At 29.9% G+C, this 21,820-nt stretch overlaps 1 protein-coding gene across 2 annotated transcripts in view; it reads left to right on the top strand.

The window, feature by feature from the left end:
* LOC109601972 (leucine-rich repeats and immunoglobulin-like domains protein 1) overlaps positions 1-20,244 on the top strand; it is a 121,925-nt gene extending 101,681 nt beyond the window's left edge. The window contains exons 1-3 of one of the 2 annotated variants that reach the window (XM_049966450.1): positions 1,401-1,457; positions 15,059-15,665; positions 18,100-20,244. In XM_049966450.1, the coding sequence (XP_049822407.1) occupies positions 1,420-1,457; positions 15,059-15,665; positions 18,100-19,266 (1,812 nt within the window). In that variant the 5' untranslated portion in view covers positions 1,401-1,419 and the 3' untranslated portion in view covers positions 19,267-20,244. Of the gene's footprint in view, positions 1-1,400; positions 1,458-15,058; positions 15,666-18,099 lie in introns of those variants that run through there. The other variant, XM_049966451.1, reaches the window with a different exon arrangement.
* The last annotated feature ends 1,576 nt before the right edge of the window (positions 20,245-21,820 follow it).

Raw genomic sequence — 21,820 nt, forward strand, 5'->3', positions numbered from 1 at the left:
ATGGTGTTTAACATAAAAAGACTCATTATTAAAGAGTAAGAGGCTTCATAAAGTACTTTTTAAACGACTCAATAAAAGTAGTTTTTGATGAACTAAGTAAACAATTTTGATGTCCAAGCTTTTAATTTTGAAAGTCATGCACCGATAAAACTTGAATGGATCTAAAGCAAATGCAGAAACTTAATAGCACACTTTTAAAATTTATTGTTGGAGTTTAAGACACCGCAGGTTGTTACTGGAGGGGCAAATAAGAAAAAAAAAAAGTTGTAAATCTGCGTAATCGGATTTTCCGCCCTTAGAAAGTTTCGGGGTTGAAGATGTCGCAAAACTTTTATACAATAAGATAAATTATTTACATATACTTAAACAATTCCGAAAATACGAGCCGCCGTTTCCCATAACTTTTTTTCCACGGTACTGCGAAAGTCTGTGACAGCGTAAACAGAACCGGAGAGTAATGAACTGATTATTAACAAAACAGATGAGGTAATGATGTATTTAACACATGCAAATGTAGAACTACAATTAAAACGCTGACAATTATGCGAGTTATTTTATTTTAAACTCAACGTTACACACTACTATTTATAATAATTAGTTCTTGAGGGAGTTCAGACAAAATTTCCAAATGTGACTCGTGCCACATAAACTTTTCAATTTGTTTCGTTCCCGTGCAGTTAATAATTTTCTCCAGCCCTCCGCCACCCCCATCTAAATAAACCGAACAAGCTTGAACTATCTTAATTTAATTATACGGTAACTCGCCAACTGTTCATCACATCCACTAACCACTCGCTACGTTCCCGGCATTGTCTTCAGCCGCACCCTCAACATAATATCGCAGACGAATATATGAAACGCAGACCGTCGCCTGAAAATAAACCGGAGCCGGTCATTCATGGACCTAAAAATACCTGGTTATCCATAAATCATTGTTATGGCGAGTATATTGATCCCTCATTCAGCACATGCAACCTATTAATAGTCGTGGGTGATGTGTTCGCGCCTTCGCTATTAAATAATGCATTTTGTTTCGTAAACAGGCGCCCCGAAAGCCGGATGTGACGCCGTTCGCGGATGCGGTCCGAACGGGTACACTGACCACGGCCGTTGGTCAGACGACTCCACGTTTTTACACAAATTTAATCCGGTCGACGCCGCGGGAGGTGCAAATCGCCTCGATTTATTCCAGGGATGCTCCCGCCTTTTCCGACACAGGTATTGGAGTGAATTGGCGGTACGCGTGTTATGGTACTCGGTTTGGGGATTAGGACGGTGTTTATGGCGGTCGTACTGGGAATTGCGAGACAGGTACGTCAGCGATTTGACAACCTGTGCAAATTTTTTCTCATTAGATGACGGCAGGTGCTGCGGGAAGTTTCTATGTTGGCGCTAAAGTACTTGTTTGGTTTTGGTGCTATGTTTGTGTATCAGGTTTTTGTCAGGCATGTTTTAAGGTAATTTTATATTGTATATACATTAAAAAGTAAATTCTTTTATCTCTATACAAACATTTTTTAGAAAATTACGTAATGAAAATATTTTAAAACGAAATATCAGAGGTACTTGGATCACACACAGTGGAAGTTTCTTCTCTTTAGATGATCATAGGTACTACGAGAAGTTTTTGTGTTGGTTCTTAAGTATTTCTTTAGTTTTGGTTCTATGTTTATGTCTCACTTTTTTGTCAGCAAAATTTTAAGATCATTTTAGACTTTACACAATAATTTTAAGACTTTCTTATAAATTACAACTCACAGTTCAAGACTTTTTAACTATACATCATTTTGATACTTTACACAATAATCTTAAGATTTTCTTATACATTACAATTTACAGTTGAAGTCCATTTAAGTATACATTAAAAAGTAAATTCTTCTACATTTAAACAAATAATTCTTAGCCTTCTTATGAATTAGGTATTGGAAATATTTTAAGATGAAATATTAGAATTTATAGAGGTATCTGGATTTACTATTTTCACACAGTGCAAGATTCTTTTTTTAGATGATCACTGGTGTTACAAGAAGTCCTTATGTTGGTGCTCAAGTATTTCTTTAGTTTTGGTTCTATGTTTGTGTCTCACTTTTTTGTCAGCAAAATTTTAAGATCAGTTTAGATTTTGCACAATAATTTTAAGACTTTCTTATAAATTACAACTTACAGTTGAAGTCCATTTAAGTATACATTAAAAAGTAAATACTTCTACATTTAAACAAATAATTTTTTGTCTTCTTATGAATTAGGTATTGAAAATATTTTAAGACGAAATATTAGAACTTATAGAGGTATCTGGATCTACTATCTTCACACAGTACAAGTTTCTTCTTCTTAGATGATCACAGGTGCTACGAGAAGTTGTTATGTTGGTTCTCAAGTATTTCTTTAGTTTTGGTTCCATGTTTGTGTCTCACTTTTTTGTCAGCAAAATTTTAAGATCAGTTTAGACTTTGCACAATAATTTTAAGACTTTCTTATAAATTACAACTTACAGTTGAAGTCCATTTAAGAATACATTAAAAAGTAAATTCTTCTACAATGAAACAAATAATTTTTAGTTTTCTTATGAATTAAGTATTGGAAATATTTTAAGATGAAATATTAGAATTTAGAGAGGTATCTGGATCTACTATTTTTACACAGTGCAAGTTTCTTCTCTTTAGATGATCACATGTGCTACGAGAAGTTCTTATGTTGGTTCTCAAGCATTTCTTTACTTTTGGTTCAATGTTTGTATCTTACTTTTTTGTCAGTAAAATTTAAGATCATTTTAGACTTTACACAATAATTTTAAGACTTTCTTATAAATTACAATTTACAGTTGAAGTCCATTTAAGTATATATTAAAAAGTAAATTCTTTTACATTTAGACAAATAATTTTTAGTCTTCTTATGAATTAAGTATTGGAAATATATTAAGATGAAATATTAGAATTTATAGAGGTATCTGGAGCTACTATTTTCACACAGTGCAAGTTTCTTCTCTTTAGATGATCACAGGTCTACGAGAAGTTCTTATGTTGGTTCTCAAGTATTTCTTTACTCATATATTTGTGTCTCACTTTTTTGTCAGTAAAATTTAAAATCATTTTAGACTATACACAATAATTTTAAGACTTTCTTATAAATTACAACTTACAGTTGAAGTCCATTTAAGTATACATTAAAAAGTAAATTCTTCTACATTGAAACAAATAATTTTTAGCCTTCTTATGAATTAAGTATTGGAAGTATTTCTTTAGTTTTGGTTCCATGTTTGTATCAGTAAAATTTTAAGTTAATTTTATACTTGACACAATAATTTTAAAGACTTTCTTTGAAAATAATGAGATGATTAATGTATTAAGGAACGTCTGGTAAATAAATATATTTGTATGTCAATATTTTGTTTAATTGTGTTAAATCTCAATTAGATTTTAAAATATTGTGTCCACATTTAATAATGAAATGTACCTATTAATAGAGTACATGTGATCGTCATTAAATCCATGAAACGGGCAATAATCCGTTAGACAGGATGTTGTGTTTTGTGTATATTGAATGTTACTTCCACAATATTTGGCATATAAATACAGTAGTACTAATATGTCTATATGAATGTTATTTAACCGTCCGGCATATCCATAATGTTTGTCGAATGGGAGAATACACACGTATAAACATAGGAAATTGATGTCGACTACTAACGGAACATTAAACGCCTGTAGAATCCTAAATTATGTGGTGATTAGTCAAGTTGATACATATTTATTTCATTCGCAATAAATTTATTACCAATAATTTAGTGCCAAAATCAAGTGTCACTTTGTGTGTAAATAGCAAATTATTATCATTATTAAAAACGGAAAAAACTTGCCAATAAATATAAAAAAAAAAACGAGTTAATTGGCTATTGACAGAAACGGGGCTTTTTCCTTTGTGTTTTAGAGAGCTTTCAGGCCCGAACACTTTGTAACAAAACAAGGCGAATGTGCATAAACCATAAATCATAACAGTAATTAGCATAAAAGTTGAAACACCTGCCTTCATTATATTCGAAAGTGATTTCCCGTCAAAATAAAACAAAGTACGAGCCGGCATTTCAAATTCATTAAGCTCCCGAAGCTTCCACTTTATTTATTGGCATCGCTCCTTTCACCGTACAAAAACAACTACATAAATTTAAGCGGCACGACGGAAAAAATAAAAGAACTCCTTTCAATTAACCGCTGAAACAATGCCATGATACTTTCAATTTGTGATTTATACGCGAAGTAAATTTATATGGCTTAAAGAAAGTACGTATCATGGTGGAAATGCCCGTTAAATCCCTATTAACGTTCTGGACAGATCCCGGAGCTTACGTCGTCCACTTGATTCAATACCGCCAACGTTCTGTTTAAGGCTTTTATCCTCGGGACGAATAAATCACTTATAATAATTAGGCGGTTTATCGAAATTGTTTTGTGTGGCTGCAGCTTGTTGTGTTGCCTTCAATTACATCATATTCAAAGGTTTTATTTCTACTTTAGCTTTTTGGGAAGTTGTGGTAGGAAGTGTGGCATTCAAAAAGGTATTCGAAATATAAATAACCCTTTATATAACATTCCATATAGATCCTGGACTTATATAGATTTCTCCACTCAATATCACCAACATTCTCTTTAAAGCTTTTATGCCCAGGACGAATATCTGTGTTGTGGTTGCCTTAAATCACATCATATTCGACGGTTTTATTTCTCCTTCAACTATTTACAAAATAGTAGATAGAAGTGTGGCATTCAACGTCAAATGTGTCCATGCACAAACAGTAACATCTTATCAATAGATGTTGAAAAAGATACTTAAGATATTCGAAACAGAAATAATCCTTTAAATAATTTTTCTAGATAGATCCTGGGCTTATATTGACTTCTTCACTCAATATCACCAATATTCTCTTTAAAACTTTTATGTCTAGGACGAGTATCTCACATATAATAGTTAGACGGTTTATCAAAATTATATGGAATGGCTGCAGCTTGTTGTGGTTGCCTTAAATTACATCATATTCGAAGGTTTTATTTCTCCTTTAAATATTTAGAAAATAGTATATGAAAGTGTAATATTTGACTTCAAATGTGTCCATGCACATTCAGTAAAGTCTTGTCAACAGATGTTGAAAAAGATATTTAAGATATTAGAAACAGAAATAATCCTTTAAATAATTTTTCTAGATAGATCCTGGACTTATATTGACTGCTTCACTCAATATCACCAATATTCTCTTTAAAACTTTTATGTCTAGGACGAGTATCTCACATATAATAGTTAGAGGGTTTATCAAAATTATATGGAATGGCTGCAGCTTGTTGTGGTTGCCTTAAATCACATCATATTCGAAGGTTTTATTTCTCTTTTAACTATTTAGAAAATAGTAGATAGAAGTGTGGCATTCAACGTCAAATGTGTCCATGCACAAACAGTAACATCTTATCAATAGGTGTTGAAAAAGATACTTAAGATATTCGAAACAGAAATAATCCTTTAAATAATTTTTCTAGATAGATCCTGGGCTTATATTGACTTCTTCACTCAATATCACCAATATTCTCTTTAAAACTTTTATGTCCATGATGAGTATCTCACATATAATAGTTAGACGGTTTATCAAAATTGTATGGAATGGCTGCAGCTTGTTGTGGTTGCCTTAAATCACATCATATTCGAAGGTTTTATTTCTCCTTTAACTATTTAGAAAATAGTAGATAGAAGTGTGGCATTCAACGTCAAATGTGTCCATGCACAAACAGTAACATCTTATCAATAGGTGTTGAAAAAGATACTTAAGATATTCGAAACAGAAATAATCCTTTAAATAATTTTTCTAGATAGATCCTGGGCTTATATTGACTTCTTCACTCAATATCACCAATATTCTCTTTAAAACTTTTATGTCTAGGACGAGTATCTCACATATAATAGTTAGACGGTTTATCAAAATTATATGGAATGGCTGCAGCTTGTTGTGGTTGCCTTAAATTACATCATATTCGAAGGTTTTATTTCTCCTTTAAATATTTAGAAAATAGTATATGAAAGTGTAATATTTGACTTCAAATGTGTCCATGCACATTCAGTAAAGTCTTGTCAACATATGTTGAAAAAGATATTTAAGATATTAGAAACAGAAATAATCCTTTAAATAATTTTTCTAGATAGATCCTGGACTTATATTGACTGCTTCACTCAATATCACCAATATTCTCTTTAAAACTTTTATGTCTAGGACGAGTATCTCACATATAATAGTTAGACGGTTTATCAAAATTATATGGAATGGCTGCAGCTTGTTGTGGTTGCCTTAAATCACAACATACTCGAAGGTTTTATTTCTCCTTTAACTATTTAGAAAATAGTAGATGGAAGTGTGATATTTGACTTCAAATGTGTCCATGCACAAACAGTAACATCTTATCAATAGGTGTTGAAAAAGATATTTAAGATATTCGAAACAAAAATAATCCTTTAAACATTTTTTCTAGATAGATCCTGGGCTTATATTGACTTCTTCACCCAATATCACCAATATTCTCTTTAAAACTTTTATGCCCAGGATGAGTATCTCACATATAATAGATAGACGGTTTATCAAAAATGTATGGAATGTCTGCAGCTTGTTGTGGTTGCCTTAAATTACATCATATTCGAAGGTTTTATTTTTCCTTTAACTATTTTGAAAATAGTATATGGAAGTGTGATATTTGACTTCAAATATGTCCATGCACAATCAGTAAAGTCTTGTCAACAGATGTTGAAAAAGATATTTAAGATATTCGAAACAGAAATAATCCTTTAAATAATTTTTCTAGATAGACCCTGGTCTTATATCGACTTCTCCACACAATACCTCCAACATTCTATTTAAAGTTTTTATAGCCAGAACGAATAAACACTTAGACAGTTTGCCTAAATTTCTGTGGGTTCCACTTCATAATATGAGGTGTCACCTCATGTCACTCTATAGTTTTCAAGGTCAAAAATGCTCATGCTGACCCAATGTACTTTTTTTAACTGAGAAAAAGGTGTCCGAAATGGAAATAACCTCTTAAATCCCCGTTAACGATCCAGACAGATCCCAGCCTGAAACAGCCACTTAATTCAATACAGGCAACGCACCCCTTAAAACCTTTTATCCCATCTCCAAGCCAGAAGCTCGTCGGCGTTATTCTTCAAGAAGTTGCCGTGCAAACTTAATATACGCGGCTTACAAAGTTAAACAGCGTTTGATTGACATCCCCACTAGGCGGCACAGTCCTTTAATCGGCCTCAACCAACACCGATATTGGCTGCAAGTGAAGTTGGCGAACCCGCAAAACTTCGTCGTCTTTGCCCGGAATCAAAACGGCTTCCGCGTTTATCTCGCTGCTATCATATATCATTACTAAACCGTTGATTAATGTTGCCAACCATCGGACACGTCCTGTCGCCGTGACGTCGTCGGTGATAGGACCGAATTTTTCACCGGAGGTGTAATCCACCCGTACCGGTGTGGGGGGCGGTAATTATTTACTTATTTGAATCCATTAATCGTCCAATAAAGCCCGCTGACAGCCAACCGATATTTTTGTTTTAATTGAGGGGTTGATCCGGCCCATCAATAACACTAAAATGACCGGATTGATCAATCAATTGACACTTGATGGTGTCCCCCGTAAACACCACACGACCATTGTTTAAAGTAGGTCTTAATTCGTACCTGTTAACTGTTGTTTGTGTACGGACTCACCGGACAATAAGCGATGTTTAATTGTTGCACACGGTGTAACAAGACCAGATATGATCAGTTTACGACCCAAATACGCCGACCAATACCTGGCATCCGATACATCATATTTATATGGTATCAATCACCAAGTATCGAGTACAAAGGCACCGCAAATATTCACCTAGCGGGTTAATTAAACCGGATAATGGGATACGTACATAAGTTGGCATTAAATATGTTTACGCAGCAGCACAATGCATTTACATGTTGGAAGATTGTTTAATTTTGAACGTGCAGATGACGCGTGCCAGATACGGTCGCCGATTTAAAAGGAGCATGTTTAATCCTGCCGGTTTGTTTAGCTGCGCTTTTGCCCACGGCCGACGGACGTAGATTTGTATCTTTTTAAATTTGATCACATGCCGCGATTAAATTGTGGCTACAGCTGCATTTTTTTTGTAACGTTATTTGCTTTCAATTAACATCGAAATCTGTCGAGGTCCACTGTTTTTCGCCTCCCCCGGGCTTTGATCTGCCGTTAATTAACCCGTTTAAGAAATCGGTCGGGGCAATTTAGACGGTCCGGGGAATTATCTAAGTGTTAACGTTTTGAAGCGTTTACCTTCGACATCAAAGGCGCTTTCGGCAAATTAAAAATTAACTTGCGCAACCCCGCGGACGGGGGTCGACCACCTGTGTAATATAATTGGCCGCGGTGTGGAAATATATTAGGAAAAATTGTTGGGCCTGGTCTTCTTTAATAATTTCTTTGAGTGGATTCCGATATTTTGGTCGTGTTAACGTGATTACCTTCCTCGAAATTTTGCCGGTATCACTGTATAAATGTTTGCACGTAATTAAAAAAATGGTGATGATTAAAAAAATCGTTGGGATGGGGAAAGGAAATCGATTTGGATTTGCTTGTTTTGGAGCAATTCGTTTAAATATGTATGTTTTTAAAGTTAGAAAAAATGATAAGTTATTATATTTTCTAAAAAATAATAATAATAAACAAATTTTACATATTGACAAAAATAAATAAATATATAGAGAATTTTAATTTCGTGAACTTTCAAGAATTTTTGAGTTATACTTACCTTTTATTAATAAAAATAAACATATTATTTAATTCAAGAAAAAAATTATATATTGTTCAATTTTCAATTAAAAAAATTAATTATTTTATAGAATATTTTTAGGAAAACTTGTTTCTTTCTACTTACTTATTAAATATCTTATCTTATATCTTAAAAAATATTTTACTTTCTTCAGATATAAAATTCTTTCATTTTTCTTTTACTTTTCTAGAAGGATGATTAGGTAAGTATTTCTTTTAAATAATTTTAATTTTAATTGAGATATCTGTTTTTTTTTATTTTAAGATTATTTCTATTAATTCCTTAAAAAAACTTTAAAGTTAAAAGGAATTAATTACCTTTTACAGTATTCTATTATCTTACCTTTTAAAGAAAATAGATAAATGAATATTTTTAATTTTCAAGTATATGACTTTCTTATTTATTACTTATAAAAACATTCATATATTTTCTAAATTAATTAATATTAAAATAATCAATTAATTATGTTAAATTACTTATTTTTTCCATACCTGACAAGAGTTAAAATAAAATATTACTTTATATTTGTTTCTAAAAAATATTTCATGAAAATTAAAAGAAATTAATTATTTTTTATATTATTTTATTATTAAAAGAAATATTTAAGAGAATATTTTTAATTTTCTAGTAATTGTCTATTTTCTGCTTTTTGCAAATTAATTGAAAGAAATACTTATCTTTTAGTATTTTATATTTAATTCTGTCAAATTTAAAATAAGTAATAATATAATATTTCTAAATTTCTTAAAAATTAAATGCAACTGATTATCTTTTATAATATTCTATTATTAACTTACCTTTTGGAGAAGTAGAAACAAATGAGTGAATATTTTTAATTATCAAGTAAATAAATATCTTTGTTTCTATTTACTTATAAAAAATAGACAAACTTTTCTAAATTTCTGATATTATTTATAAGAAATACTCACCTTCTATTTATTTGTAGGAAAGATTTTCAATTCTCGATAAATTTAAAACAAATAGATACTTTATATATATATATATATATATATATATATATATATATATATATATATATATTTGTAAAAACCAATATATTTTTAAATTTCATGAACATTAAATGGAGTTAATTAATTTTTATATTATTATCTTACTTTTTAGGGAAATAGAAAGAAAATGAAAAATTCATTTTTATTTATAAAACAGATAAGTGAATAATTTTAATTATCAATTAAAATAACTTTGTTTACTTATAAAAAGTTCACATGTTTTTCTAAATTTTTGAAATTATTTACCATCTTTTTATTTGTAGATAAGATTTTCAATTCACGACAAAATTTAAAATAAGTAGTTACATTATATTTATTTATAAAAAGTATTATATTTTTAAATTTCATGAAAATTAAATTGAGTTAATTACCTCTTATACATTTCTATTATTATCTTACTTTTCAGAGAAGTAAAAAGAAAATGATGAATTTATTTTTATTTATAAAACAAATAAGTGAATATTTTTAATTATCATTTACTTATAAAAAGCTCACATGTTTTTCTAAATTTTTGAAATTATTTACCTTCTTTTTATTTGTAGATAAGATTTTCAATTCACGACAAAATTTAAAATAAGTAGTTACATTATATTTATTTATAAAAAGTATTATATTTTTAAATTTCATGAAAATTAAATTGAGTTAATTACCTCTTATACTTTTCTATTATTATCTTACTTTACAAATAAGTGAATATTTTTAATTATTAACTATAAATATCTTTGTGACAGTTTGCATATTAAAAAAATTTGTTTTTCTAAATTTTTGAGATTAGAGAAATACTTACCTTTTATTTATTTTTAGATAAGATTTTAAATTTTCGACAAAATTTAAAATATAAATAAAATAATTATATTATTATATAATTATAATTATTTATAAAAAGTAGGATATTTTTAAATTTCATGTAAATTATTTATATTTTTCTATTATTTTCTTACCTTTTAGAGAAGTAGAAAGAATATGAGGAGTTTATTTTTATAATATATATAAAACAGATAAGTGAATATTTTTAATTTTTCTAAATTTTCGACAATATTTAAAAGAAATATGTTTTAATTATTTATAAAATGATGAATTTGTTTTTATTCATAAAACAAATAAATGTATTTTTTATAATTTTTGACACTATTAAAAAATAATTTCCTTGTATTTATTTATAGAAATTAAAATTTTTTTGTTGTGAATTTTAAAAATGATACTCGAAGTAGATAATATTTATGTAAAAATAAAAAGAGCTTGCTTATGCTGGGCAAAGTTTATTATTAAATAGAGTTAAAACATATTTCCCCATATTAAATAAACCGTTGAACGTCAGGAAAACGCAACAAATGAACGACGCAAAGGACGAATGCGGCGGGCAAATCAAAGCAATTTGCGTCTGAACATATTTGTTTATCTCATACATACATTACGAGCCATATACACATATATACTTTGCCGAGTTCTAGATGGCATTCCCTCCCCGGTTTTGAAAACAATCGAATCTCGCATCCGCATGCATATGCAGGGATGTAAATCAGGCGCTGCCTTTCCGCTCGTTCCGCTTTTGCATAAAAATTTACTAGACTTTTCCCGGTGGTTAGTTTTTACAGCAGTTTAGAGCCACGCTAATGTCGAATGTGTGTACTTAGTACTTTCGGCGGGCAAATGCGCCGAATGGGAATGGGCCCGACTTATGCCCGAACGTTTTGCCTACGGTTTCTTTTTTTTTATTTTTTCTTCTTTAATTTTCGTCGTCTGCAAACCGAATGTTCAGTTTCGGCTGCATTTGCCGACCGGTTACGATATGGGTCTCCGGTGGTTATCGAATTAAGTTGTAAACGAGGAGAGTTTGCATTTTTTGAACGTAACGGAATAATAATGTCAGCTGACGGAAAAAGTAATTGACTTTTTTAACGTTTAGCTTTAAAATAACGACGTCAATCCAAAATATTTTTAAACAAATGTAAAAAGCTTAATATTAAGGGTTTTAAAAAGCTTTAAAATAACATACACAGTTTAATAAAAAAAAAAATAAAAATATAATTAAAAATATTCACTTCTCTCTTTTATTAATAAAAATAAATACATTAATTTCTTTCTATATAGAATAATAAATAAAATGTAATTAGTTTACTTTATTTAAAAAAAATTAATAAGGTACATAAGTAAGTATCCCTTTCAAATAATCTCGAAAATATAGAAAAACATGCCTGTTTTTATGAGTAAATAGAATGTACTGGAGAATTTTCAATTATCTGTTTTATAAATAAAAATAAATTTATCATTCTCTTTTTACTTTTCCAAGAGGTAAGTTAATAATAGAATAAATAATATTAAAGGTAATTACTCCCTTTAATTAAAAAAAAAAAATAAAACTAAAATATACAGCTTTTTATAAATAAATATAAAAATTATTTATTTTTAATTTTGTCTTTTTATATTATTTAATCTTACCTATATATAAATAAAAGGTAAGTATTTCTTTTAATCTAGAAAATTTGGAAAAAACGTGCCTGTTTTTATAAGTATATAGAAAGAAAGAAGAAAATATAAAATATTCTCTTAAATATTTCATAAATAAATATAAATCATCATTTTTCTACTCTTGTAAATGGTGAGATAATAATAAAATAATATAGAAAGTAATTAATTCCATTTAATTTTCATGAAATTTAAAAATATATTAATTTTTAAAAACAAATAAAAAGTAATTATTTCTTTTAAATTTTCTCAGGAATAGAAAAAATTATCTTACTTTTAAATAAATTAGGAAAAAATTAATATTTTTATAATTAATAGAAAATAAGTCATTTATTTGAAATTGAAAAATATTCAGATATGTGAATTGAATTATTATAAATAAATAATATAAAAGGTAATTAGTAATTAGTCCCTTTAATTTAAAAAAAAATTTAAAGATACACAGTAATTATTTATTTTAAATTTTGTCTTTTTGTTATCTTATCTAATTTTACCTATATGTAAATAGAAGGTAAGTATTTCTTTTAATTTCGAAAATTTAGGAAAAAAACATGTTTATTTTTTATAAGTAAATAGAGAGAAAAATAATTACTAGAAAATTAAAAATATTCTCTACTTTATAAATAAATATAAATTCATCATTTTCCATTTTTTTAAGGTAAGAAAATAATAAATAATAATTTCTTGAAATATTATTAGTAATTATTTATTTTTTGTTAGGAATTGAAAAAATTATCTTATTTTTAAATAAATTTAGAAAAATAAAAGAATATTTTTATTAGTAATAGAAAAAAGTCATTTATTTGAAAATGAAAAATATTCAGATAAGATAAGAATTGTTATCCATATATAAGAGAAGGTAAATATTTCTTTTAATCACGAAAATTTAGAAAAAAAATGTCTATTTTTATAAGTAAATAAAAAGAAAGATAATTACTAGAAAATTAAGAAATATTCTCTCAAATATTTTATATATAAATATAAATTTATCATTTTACTTAATTTAAAGATAAGAAAATAATAAAATAATATAGAAAATAATTAATTCCATTTAATTTTATAAAATTTAAAAATATTTTATTTTTTAAAAACAAATATAAAGTAATTATTTATTTTAAATTTTGTCAGGAATTGAAAAAATTAACTTATTTTTAAAAAAATTTAGAAAAAAATGAAAATTTTTTTAAGTAATAGAAAAATATTCAGATAAGTGAATTGAATTATTATAAAAAAATGATATAAAAGGTAATTAGTCCCTTTAATTTTTAAGAAATTTTATTGTTTTATAACTAAATATGACGTAATTATTTATTTTAAGTTTTGTCTTTTTCTACCTTATCTAATCTTACCTATATATAAATAGAAGGTAAGTATTTCTTTTAACCTCGAAAATTTAGAAAAAAAAACATGTCTATTAGAAAGAAAGATATTTAAAATTAAACAAATAAAAAGACATTCACTTGATTCACTTTTTTTAAACCTTTCTATGGTAAAAAGTAAGATAATAATAAAATAAAGTAATTATTTATTTTAAAATTTAAAAATAAACGTAAATTAATCATTTTGCTTCCTACTCACAAAACTTGAACAATTAATTAATAACCTACAAAAGGTAACAAACAGTAAAGTTTCAATTAACTAATATTGTTTAGTTTTCCGTCGCAAACTTGTTTGTTGACTGAATACTTCGCTAGCAAAACAACTTTTTTAACTTACTTTAAACGTAGTTAACTCGTAAGAAGTTGAACCGACCGGAGTAAACCTCCATTCATTAAATTTATTAATCATGTTATAAATTCGAGCACGTTTGCATGAAAGGGTTTCTTCCTGTATTAGTCCATAGTTCCACGTACGCCAACATCCTTTCAAAAGTAGTTTACAACGGATAACATAAACAACGCAAAGTTTTCCGGTCTTGCCGTCCCCCCTCTCGCGTAAATTTACATATTTGCGTAAAATTATGCCAGATAAAATTGTTGGAAATGAAAGTTATTAGCTGATATTACCGGGAGGGTGAAATATTATTCTGACGCCTAAGTATAATGGAGCCATTTAACTTTAAATTACCTCCTGATGAAAACAAGATAAGATATTTTATAACTTGAGACTTCATCTAATTACCATTTATGGGGTCTAAATGGTTCCATACAACGGTTTAGGTTGTACACCTTTACGACTTACCCCCAATTCACGGATTTTATTGCCGATGTTATTTATTTATCCGACTCCGTAAGCTCAAATCAAATTTCCAATTTCCTTTGTCTTAAATCCGGCTTTTGTGTCTAACACATAGTTCCATTTTCTAAGCTGAAAAATATCGGGAGGTAACAGCTACCTTGTCTTAAGATCCTGAGAGGCAGATAAACGGTTCAAGAATGTATTTTTATGTCGCAATTCAATTTGCATAAAGAGATCCTTAACGGGACTCCGGGACTGGTTATTATGTTGTATCTCGGGGGACATTATTTTTTTAACAATGGGGCAGAATTTACGCCGAGGCCGTTATGAGGAGGTGCATGTTATCCACTGTCGCGAGGAATCCTTAAAGTGTAAATAGTCTCGTTGTACTCCAGGCACGAATACAATGGAAACAATATGAGGGCGGCATCTTACTTATTTCCATATCTTTTATGTCCTGACAACTTAATAAAAATATTATCTCCCCGAGGGCTCCATCGTTGTTCTAATTGATATGCCCCTTCGTTCCCTTAACTAATCCTTACATTTTTTTGTTGCAGGATGTTCGTTAAACTGCTCCTGATTACCACTCTGGCCACCCAAATTGGCTCGATAGCCTCGTGCCCGTCCAGATGCACGTGCACCTTGGACACCAAGGGCCGCAAGCTGGTGAGCTGCACCAAGGGCGGGATGACCGGGTCGGTCAACTTGGACGGCGTAGCGCTGGACACTGAAGTGCTGAAAATCTCGGCCCCCGAAGACAACATGAACGACCTACATATGAGCCCCATACTGCAAAGCTACAAGAAACTGGAGGAGATCCACATCACCAGATCCAACATCCCCCAGTTGGGCTTGCACTTCTTCTACGGCCTGAAGAAGTTGGACGTCCTCAATTTGTCCGAGAACAACATCACCCAAACACTGCCCAACAACTTCCGCGGCCTGGACAAGCTCAAGGAGCTCTACCTGGACGACAACAGGATCCATTCCTTGCCCAGCAACTCGTTCCAATACCTTAAGGACCTCAAGGTGTTGAGCGTGCAAAGAAACAGGCTGTCCACCTTGGTGATCAGCCTCTTCCACCCCATACCTCACTTAAAAGTCCTCAAGCTAAGCGGCAACAACCTGAGGGAGCTAAACCCCGAGGCCTTCCTCGACATTAAGGTAATTATTGTCGGTTTATTCCAATTTTTCGTGCCCAACAATAAACGAGGGCAAATAAAGCAGTAATTAGTTGAAAACTGAACAATGCACGTTGCATGTTGAAATTCACAATCTCTAAAATTCTTAATTACCCTTATCAATTACATACTTATCTAATCAAATACCACGTAACAAAGTTAAAGGGGCTATTAAATCTGGCCAGTAATTACTGGACGTTGCAGATTGGTTTTGGCGAAATATCACGCTCGTTTCGAATAATGCAGATAGAAATCTGCGATGCACCTGTTTTGTATTTAATTAACACAGTATCAAACTGAAGTTAATGTCGAACGACCATTATAATCAATTATAGTGTGTGCAGCAGGAAAATGGCACTTTATTAATGTGGGGACGATCAATGGTGATGTTGTTTTTAAAAGGATTTTACTTCTGCATGTGCATTTGTATATTTTAGTGAATTGGGAATTGGTAGTTTCATAATTAAAAACATGCAGTTTTGTTTGGCTATGAAAGAGTCAGAATAATTTGGGTAATGAGAATTTGAATAACGTTTTTATTTTATCGTAATATAATAAAATAAAATGTAATTAATCTCTTTAATTTTTAAGAAATTTTAAAAATATACTTTTTTATCTTATTTAATGTTCATTTCTTTTAATCTATAAAAATTTAGTCTGTTTTTTATAAGTAAATAAAAAGAAAGATAATTACTAGAAAATTAAAAATATTCTCTTAAATATTTCATAAATAAATATAAATTCATCATTTTCCTTCTTTTGTAAAAGGTAAAATAATAATAAAATAATATATAAAGTAATTAATTCCATATAATTTTCATAAAATTTAAAACTATATTATTTTTTTTAAATAAATTATTTAATTTAAATTTTGTCAGGAATTTTTATAAATAAAAACATTTATTTGAAAGGTAAAATAATAATAGAATACTATAAAAGGTAATTCATTTCTTTTATTATTTATGAATAATGTAATAATTAAAAATATACAATTAAATAGAAATAAAGATTACTAGAAAATAAATATTAGGTAATTACTAGAAAATTAAAATATTCTCTTCATCATTTTCTTTTTTTTTGTAAAAGGTAAGATAATAATAAAATAATATAGAAAGTAAAAATATTATTTTTTAAAAACAATTATAAAGTAAATATTTATTTTAAATTTTGTCAGGAATTGGAAAAGTTATCTTATTTTTAAATAAATTTAGAAAAAATACGAATATTTTATAAGTAAAAACAGTCATTTATTTTAAAATTAAAAATATTCAGATAAGTGAATTGAATTGTTATAAATAAAAGTAAATTATTTTTTTTATTTTTATGTCTATAAAAAGTAAAATAATAATAGAATATTATAAAAGGTAATTCATTCCTTTTAGTATTTATGAATAATATAACAATATAAAAGGTAATTAGCCCCTTTAATTTTAAAATTTTTTAAAAATATAAAAGTAAATAGAAAGAAGAATAATTACTAGAAAATTAAATATTTTCTTAAATATTTCATAAATAAATATTTTAATCTTACCTATAAATAAAAGGTAATTATTTTTTTTAATCTCGGAAATTTAATCTGTTTTTTATTATTAAATAGAAAGAAAGATAATTACTAGAAAAATAAAAATCTTCTCTTAAATATTTCATAAATAAATATAAATTCGTCCTTTTCCTTCTTTTGTAAAAGGTAAGTTAATAATAAAGTAATATAGAAATTAATTAATTCTATTTAATTTTCATGAAATTTAAAACCATATAATTTTTAATAATAAATATAAAGTAATTATTTATTTCAAATTTTGTCAGAAATTGAAAAAATTATCTTATTTTTAAATAAATTTAGAAAAAATATGAATATTTTTTTAAGTAAGAACCCTTGTCATTTATTTGAAACTTAAAAATATTCAGATAAGTGAATTGAATTGTTAATTTTTTTTTTTTATTTTTATTTTTTAATTTTGGTTCTTACTCACAAAACTTGAACAATTAATTAATAACATTCAAAAGGTAACACATAACGATCAATGGTGATGATGTATTTAAAAGGTTTTTACTTCTGCATGTGCATTTGAATATTTTAGTTAATTGAAAATTGGTAGTTCCATAATTAAAAACATGTAGTTTTGTATGGTCATGAAAGTGTCAGAATAATTTGCCTAATGAGAATTGATTGTATTAACTGTGAAAAACGTTTTTATTTAGTCATAATCCTGCAGCACTAATTGATCATCAGTTTTTAACGTAGCTTCGTTACATTGTTGTTTAAATACAAAGCAACAATCGTATTGCCATTCGAGAATCAATTCGCCGAGACGCCCCCAAATAATGCACAACAAACAAACAATTCAAATCCATTATCCGCCAGATAGATTGTCGTGTTTGATAACGCTCCTGACAAATTGCCTCTTTTGTTGCAGGATCTGCGAGTATTAGAATGTCGCGGATGCGGCCTGTACAAGCTGGATGCGGAAGTGAACAGGCAACTGTCTCACTTAACTCACCTAGACCTCGGAGACAACGAAATTAAATCGATATCGAGCGACGAGCTGGCCGGATTGCGGAGCCTAAAAACGCTGAAGCTGGACGGCAATCGCATACGCTCCCTGTCGGACGGGACGTTCGTCCATCAGGCGGAGCTATCGAAACTGAACCTGGCCAAGAACGAGATGATGACGGTGTCCTCGGGGGCGTTCCTCGAGATGAGCAACCTGACGGAGCTGGATCTGGCTAACAACAGGCTGGTGACTTTGGAGAACGGCAGCCTGGCTCCCGTCGCCGACAATCTGGAGGTGCTGATCCTGACTGGGAACAAACTGAAGTTCAACTCGTTGCAGGAGTTGATGAGTGTCAGGCTGAAGGAGCTTTACCTGCACGACTGCGGCATCGCCGAGATTTATACGAAGGTCTTTCCGGACTCGCTCACTTTATTGGACCTGTCCAACAACCGCTTGTTCACCTTGCTCAGCGACGTGCTGCCCACCAACCTGACGACTCTGGACTTATCCAATAACAAGTTCAGAGGCTTGGGGGAGCAGGAGCTCATTGCCCTGGACAACATCAAGCACGTGAAGCTGGACAAGAATCCGTGGTCGTGCGACCTGTGCTACATCATACCGATGCTGGACAACATGAACAGGAGCGCCGTCTACAGCGACATCACCTGCAAGTACCCCTACACCATGCGCAACCGCAAACTGGGAACCATACAACGAAACGAATTAACCTGGTGCACTGCCTCCACCTACTACTCGGACTCGGAGAACTCCGAAAACTCCGCCAACTTCTTCTTCCTCGGCGAGGACGGCAGAGTGGGCATCGTCGCCGCCGGCATGTCCGTCTGCTTGCTGGTGCTAACCTGCCTGGTCATCGTCGGTGCCTTCTTCTATTCCCGACGTCACGCCGCCAAATACTACACCCACGAAGACAAGCTGGCCAAGGAGGGCGAGTCGATACTGGACAACAACCACAGCCCGCTGTTCTGCGACCGCGAGCTGAGCTTCAGCTTCCCCAGCGACAAGAAAATCTCTATATCGACCATCGACGAGATAGCGAAAAAGGAGCACGTGATAACGAACGGAACATGAATCATTCGCTGGATCGATAGTGAGCACTGAAGACAAAGTTAACGAAATTTCTCATCAGTTTTTACGTCATGGAAAAAGACTGACTTTGTTTTGCACTCAACGTGTCCGCTGATTTAATTTTTATAGTGTTTCTGTGTCGAAAATATTCAACGAGTGTAACGAATAAAATGATAAGATAACGAGATCGGAAACGTTCCATTGCAAATAAATTTAATTTCGATGTCATTTTTGGGACCACCTCCACCACATTCCTTTTGTGTTCGCCTGCCAATTTCCTGTGGTTTCTCTTATTATTATTATTATTATTATTATTTGGAGACATATCAGAGTTAGATTATTTTGTAGTCGGATTGTTTCAACGTCTTCCTGTGCTAATATAAAAATGTCTATTTATATCAAAGTGTATTTTTATTATTTTTATTTTTATATATATTGCGAGTGCTGTGAAGTATACAATGTGCACTGTAACTTAGATGCAGTAACATTGTCACGTTTGAACCGGCCAGAATGATCAAAAAGTAGATGTATTTTAAAAATATAGAATTACTCTATGATATTGAAGAACTCTTCCGCTTTAAATTAGAATAAGATAATGTTTAGGCAAGTCAAAGATGTAAAATTTACACCTGTTTCCTAAAGTATCGCACTCAATTATATTTATTTTTTACTTTGTCAAAATCGTACGATCAACTTCGGTTTTGGTAGCTCAAAGCTACACCTCCCCGAGGTGGAACCGTACGTCTGTATATAATTTTATTTGTATAGCATAGCGAATAGGTACTCAAAGTACTTAAATTAAGGCTCTAAACGTAAGTAATTACTGTGTGATTTTATACTTAAGGTTTCTATTTTAAATAAGCTTTTACAATTTTTCATAATTTTGAAAATTATATTACAATTAATATTTATAAATAAAACACATATACATTAATGACTGTAAAATGATTGTAAGTTGTTGAATAAAATTTAATGTTTCGTAAATAATTAATGTTTCATTTACAACCCCATTTTTGAGCAAAGGAGATTTTGTGAAGGTCAATTAGCTGATGTGTAAGTAATTAAATAATAGGAACTTGGCACGTAAGTTTCATTATTAATTTTCGAGAAAGAACGATGTCATTTAATTGAAAGTAACAAAGGTGGAGAAAAACATTTTGGTAAATTTAAAATTATTTCAAAGTGGTAAACCTCAGAGAAATATAATTAAAAGGGAAAGTGGCTATTTTACTTTGATTAATCAGGGGAATCAGTCAGACCTTCGTTAAATTGATGTAATTGACACAGCATCTTATTTAAACTTAGGAAAGTAACCACAGACAAAAACACTTAACGTAGTCTACAAAAATATCTATTTTGTTTTAACAAAATCTTACGATCAGCTTCGGTTTCACCATCTCAAAGTTGACATCTTCAAAAATTGAACTGTATGTCTATATATAATTATGTTTGTATGGCATAGCAAAAAACTACTCAAAGTGCTTAAATTAAGGCTCCAAAGGTAAGTGATTTTACACTTAAGTTTTCTATTTTAAATAATCTTTACAATTTTTCATAATTTTGAAAATTATATTGCAATTAATATTTATAGATATACAACATATATATTAATGACTGTAAAATATTGAATGAAGTTGTTGAATAAAATTTAATGTTTCGTAAATAGATTATATTTCATTTACTATCCCGTTGTTTATCAAAGTAGATTTTATGAAACTCAATTAACTGATGAATATATAACTAATTAAATAATGAGAAATATGCATGTGAGTTTCATTATTAATTTTCGCCACCTTATAGAGAGAGAACGATGTCTTATAATTGACAGTAACAAAGGTGAAAGAAAACATTTTGGAAAATTCGAAATTATTTGATAGAGGCCAATCTCAGAGAAACATAATAAAAAGGGAAAGTGGCAATTTGACTTTGATTAATCAGAGGAATCAATCAGACCTTCGTTAACTTCATATAATTGACTCAGCATCTTATTTCAACTTTGGAAATTAAGAACAGACAAAAACACTTACATGGTCTAAAAAAATATTTACTTTGTTTTAACAAAATCATATGATCAGCTTCGGTTTCCATAGCTCAAAGTTACACCTTCAGAGATTGGACTGTATAAATAAATTATGTTTCATTTACAACCCCATTGTTCAGCAAAGGAGATTTAATGAAGTTCAATTAGCTGATGAAAATGTAATTTTCCATAGTTCAAAGTTACACCTTCAGAGATTGAACTGTATGTCTGTATATAATTTTATTTTTATGACATAGCAAAAAAGTACTCAAAGTACTTAAAACGTAAGTGATTTTACACTTAAATTTTCTATTTTAAATAAGCTTTTACAATTTTTCATAATTTTGAAAATTATATTACAATTAATATTTATATATAAAACACATACACATTAATGAGTAAAGTGATGAATGAAGCGGTTGAATAAAAATTAATATTTCGTAAATAAATTATGTTTCATTTACTACCCTATTGTTCAGCAAACGAGATTTTATGAAGGTCAAATAGCGGGTGAAAATTTAGGTAATTAAATGAGAA

This window comes from Aethina tumida, chromosome 4 (genome assembly GCF_024364675.1).
Source record: "Aethina tumida isolate Nest 87 chromosome 4, icAetTumi1.1, whole genome shotgun sequence".
Classification (NCBI taxonomy): Eukaryota; Metazoa; Arthropoda; class Insecta; order Coleoptera; family Nitidulidae; genus Aethina; species Aethina tumida.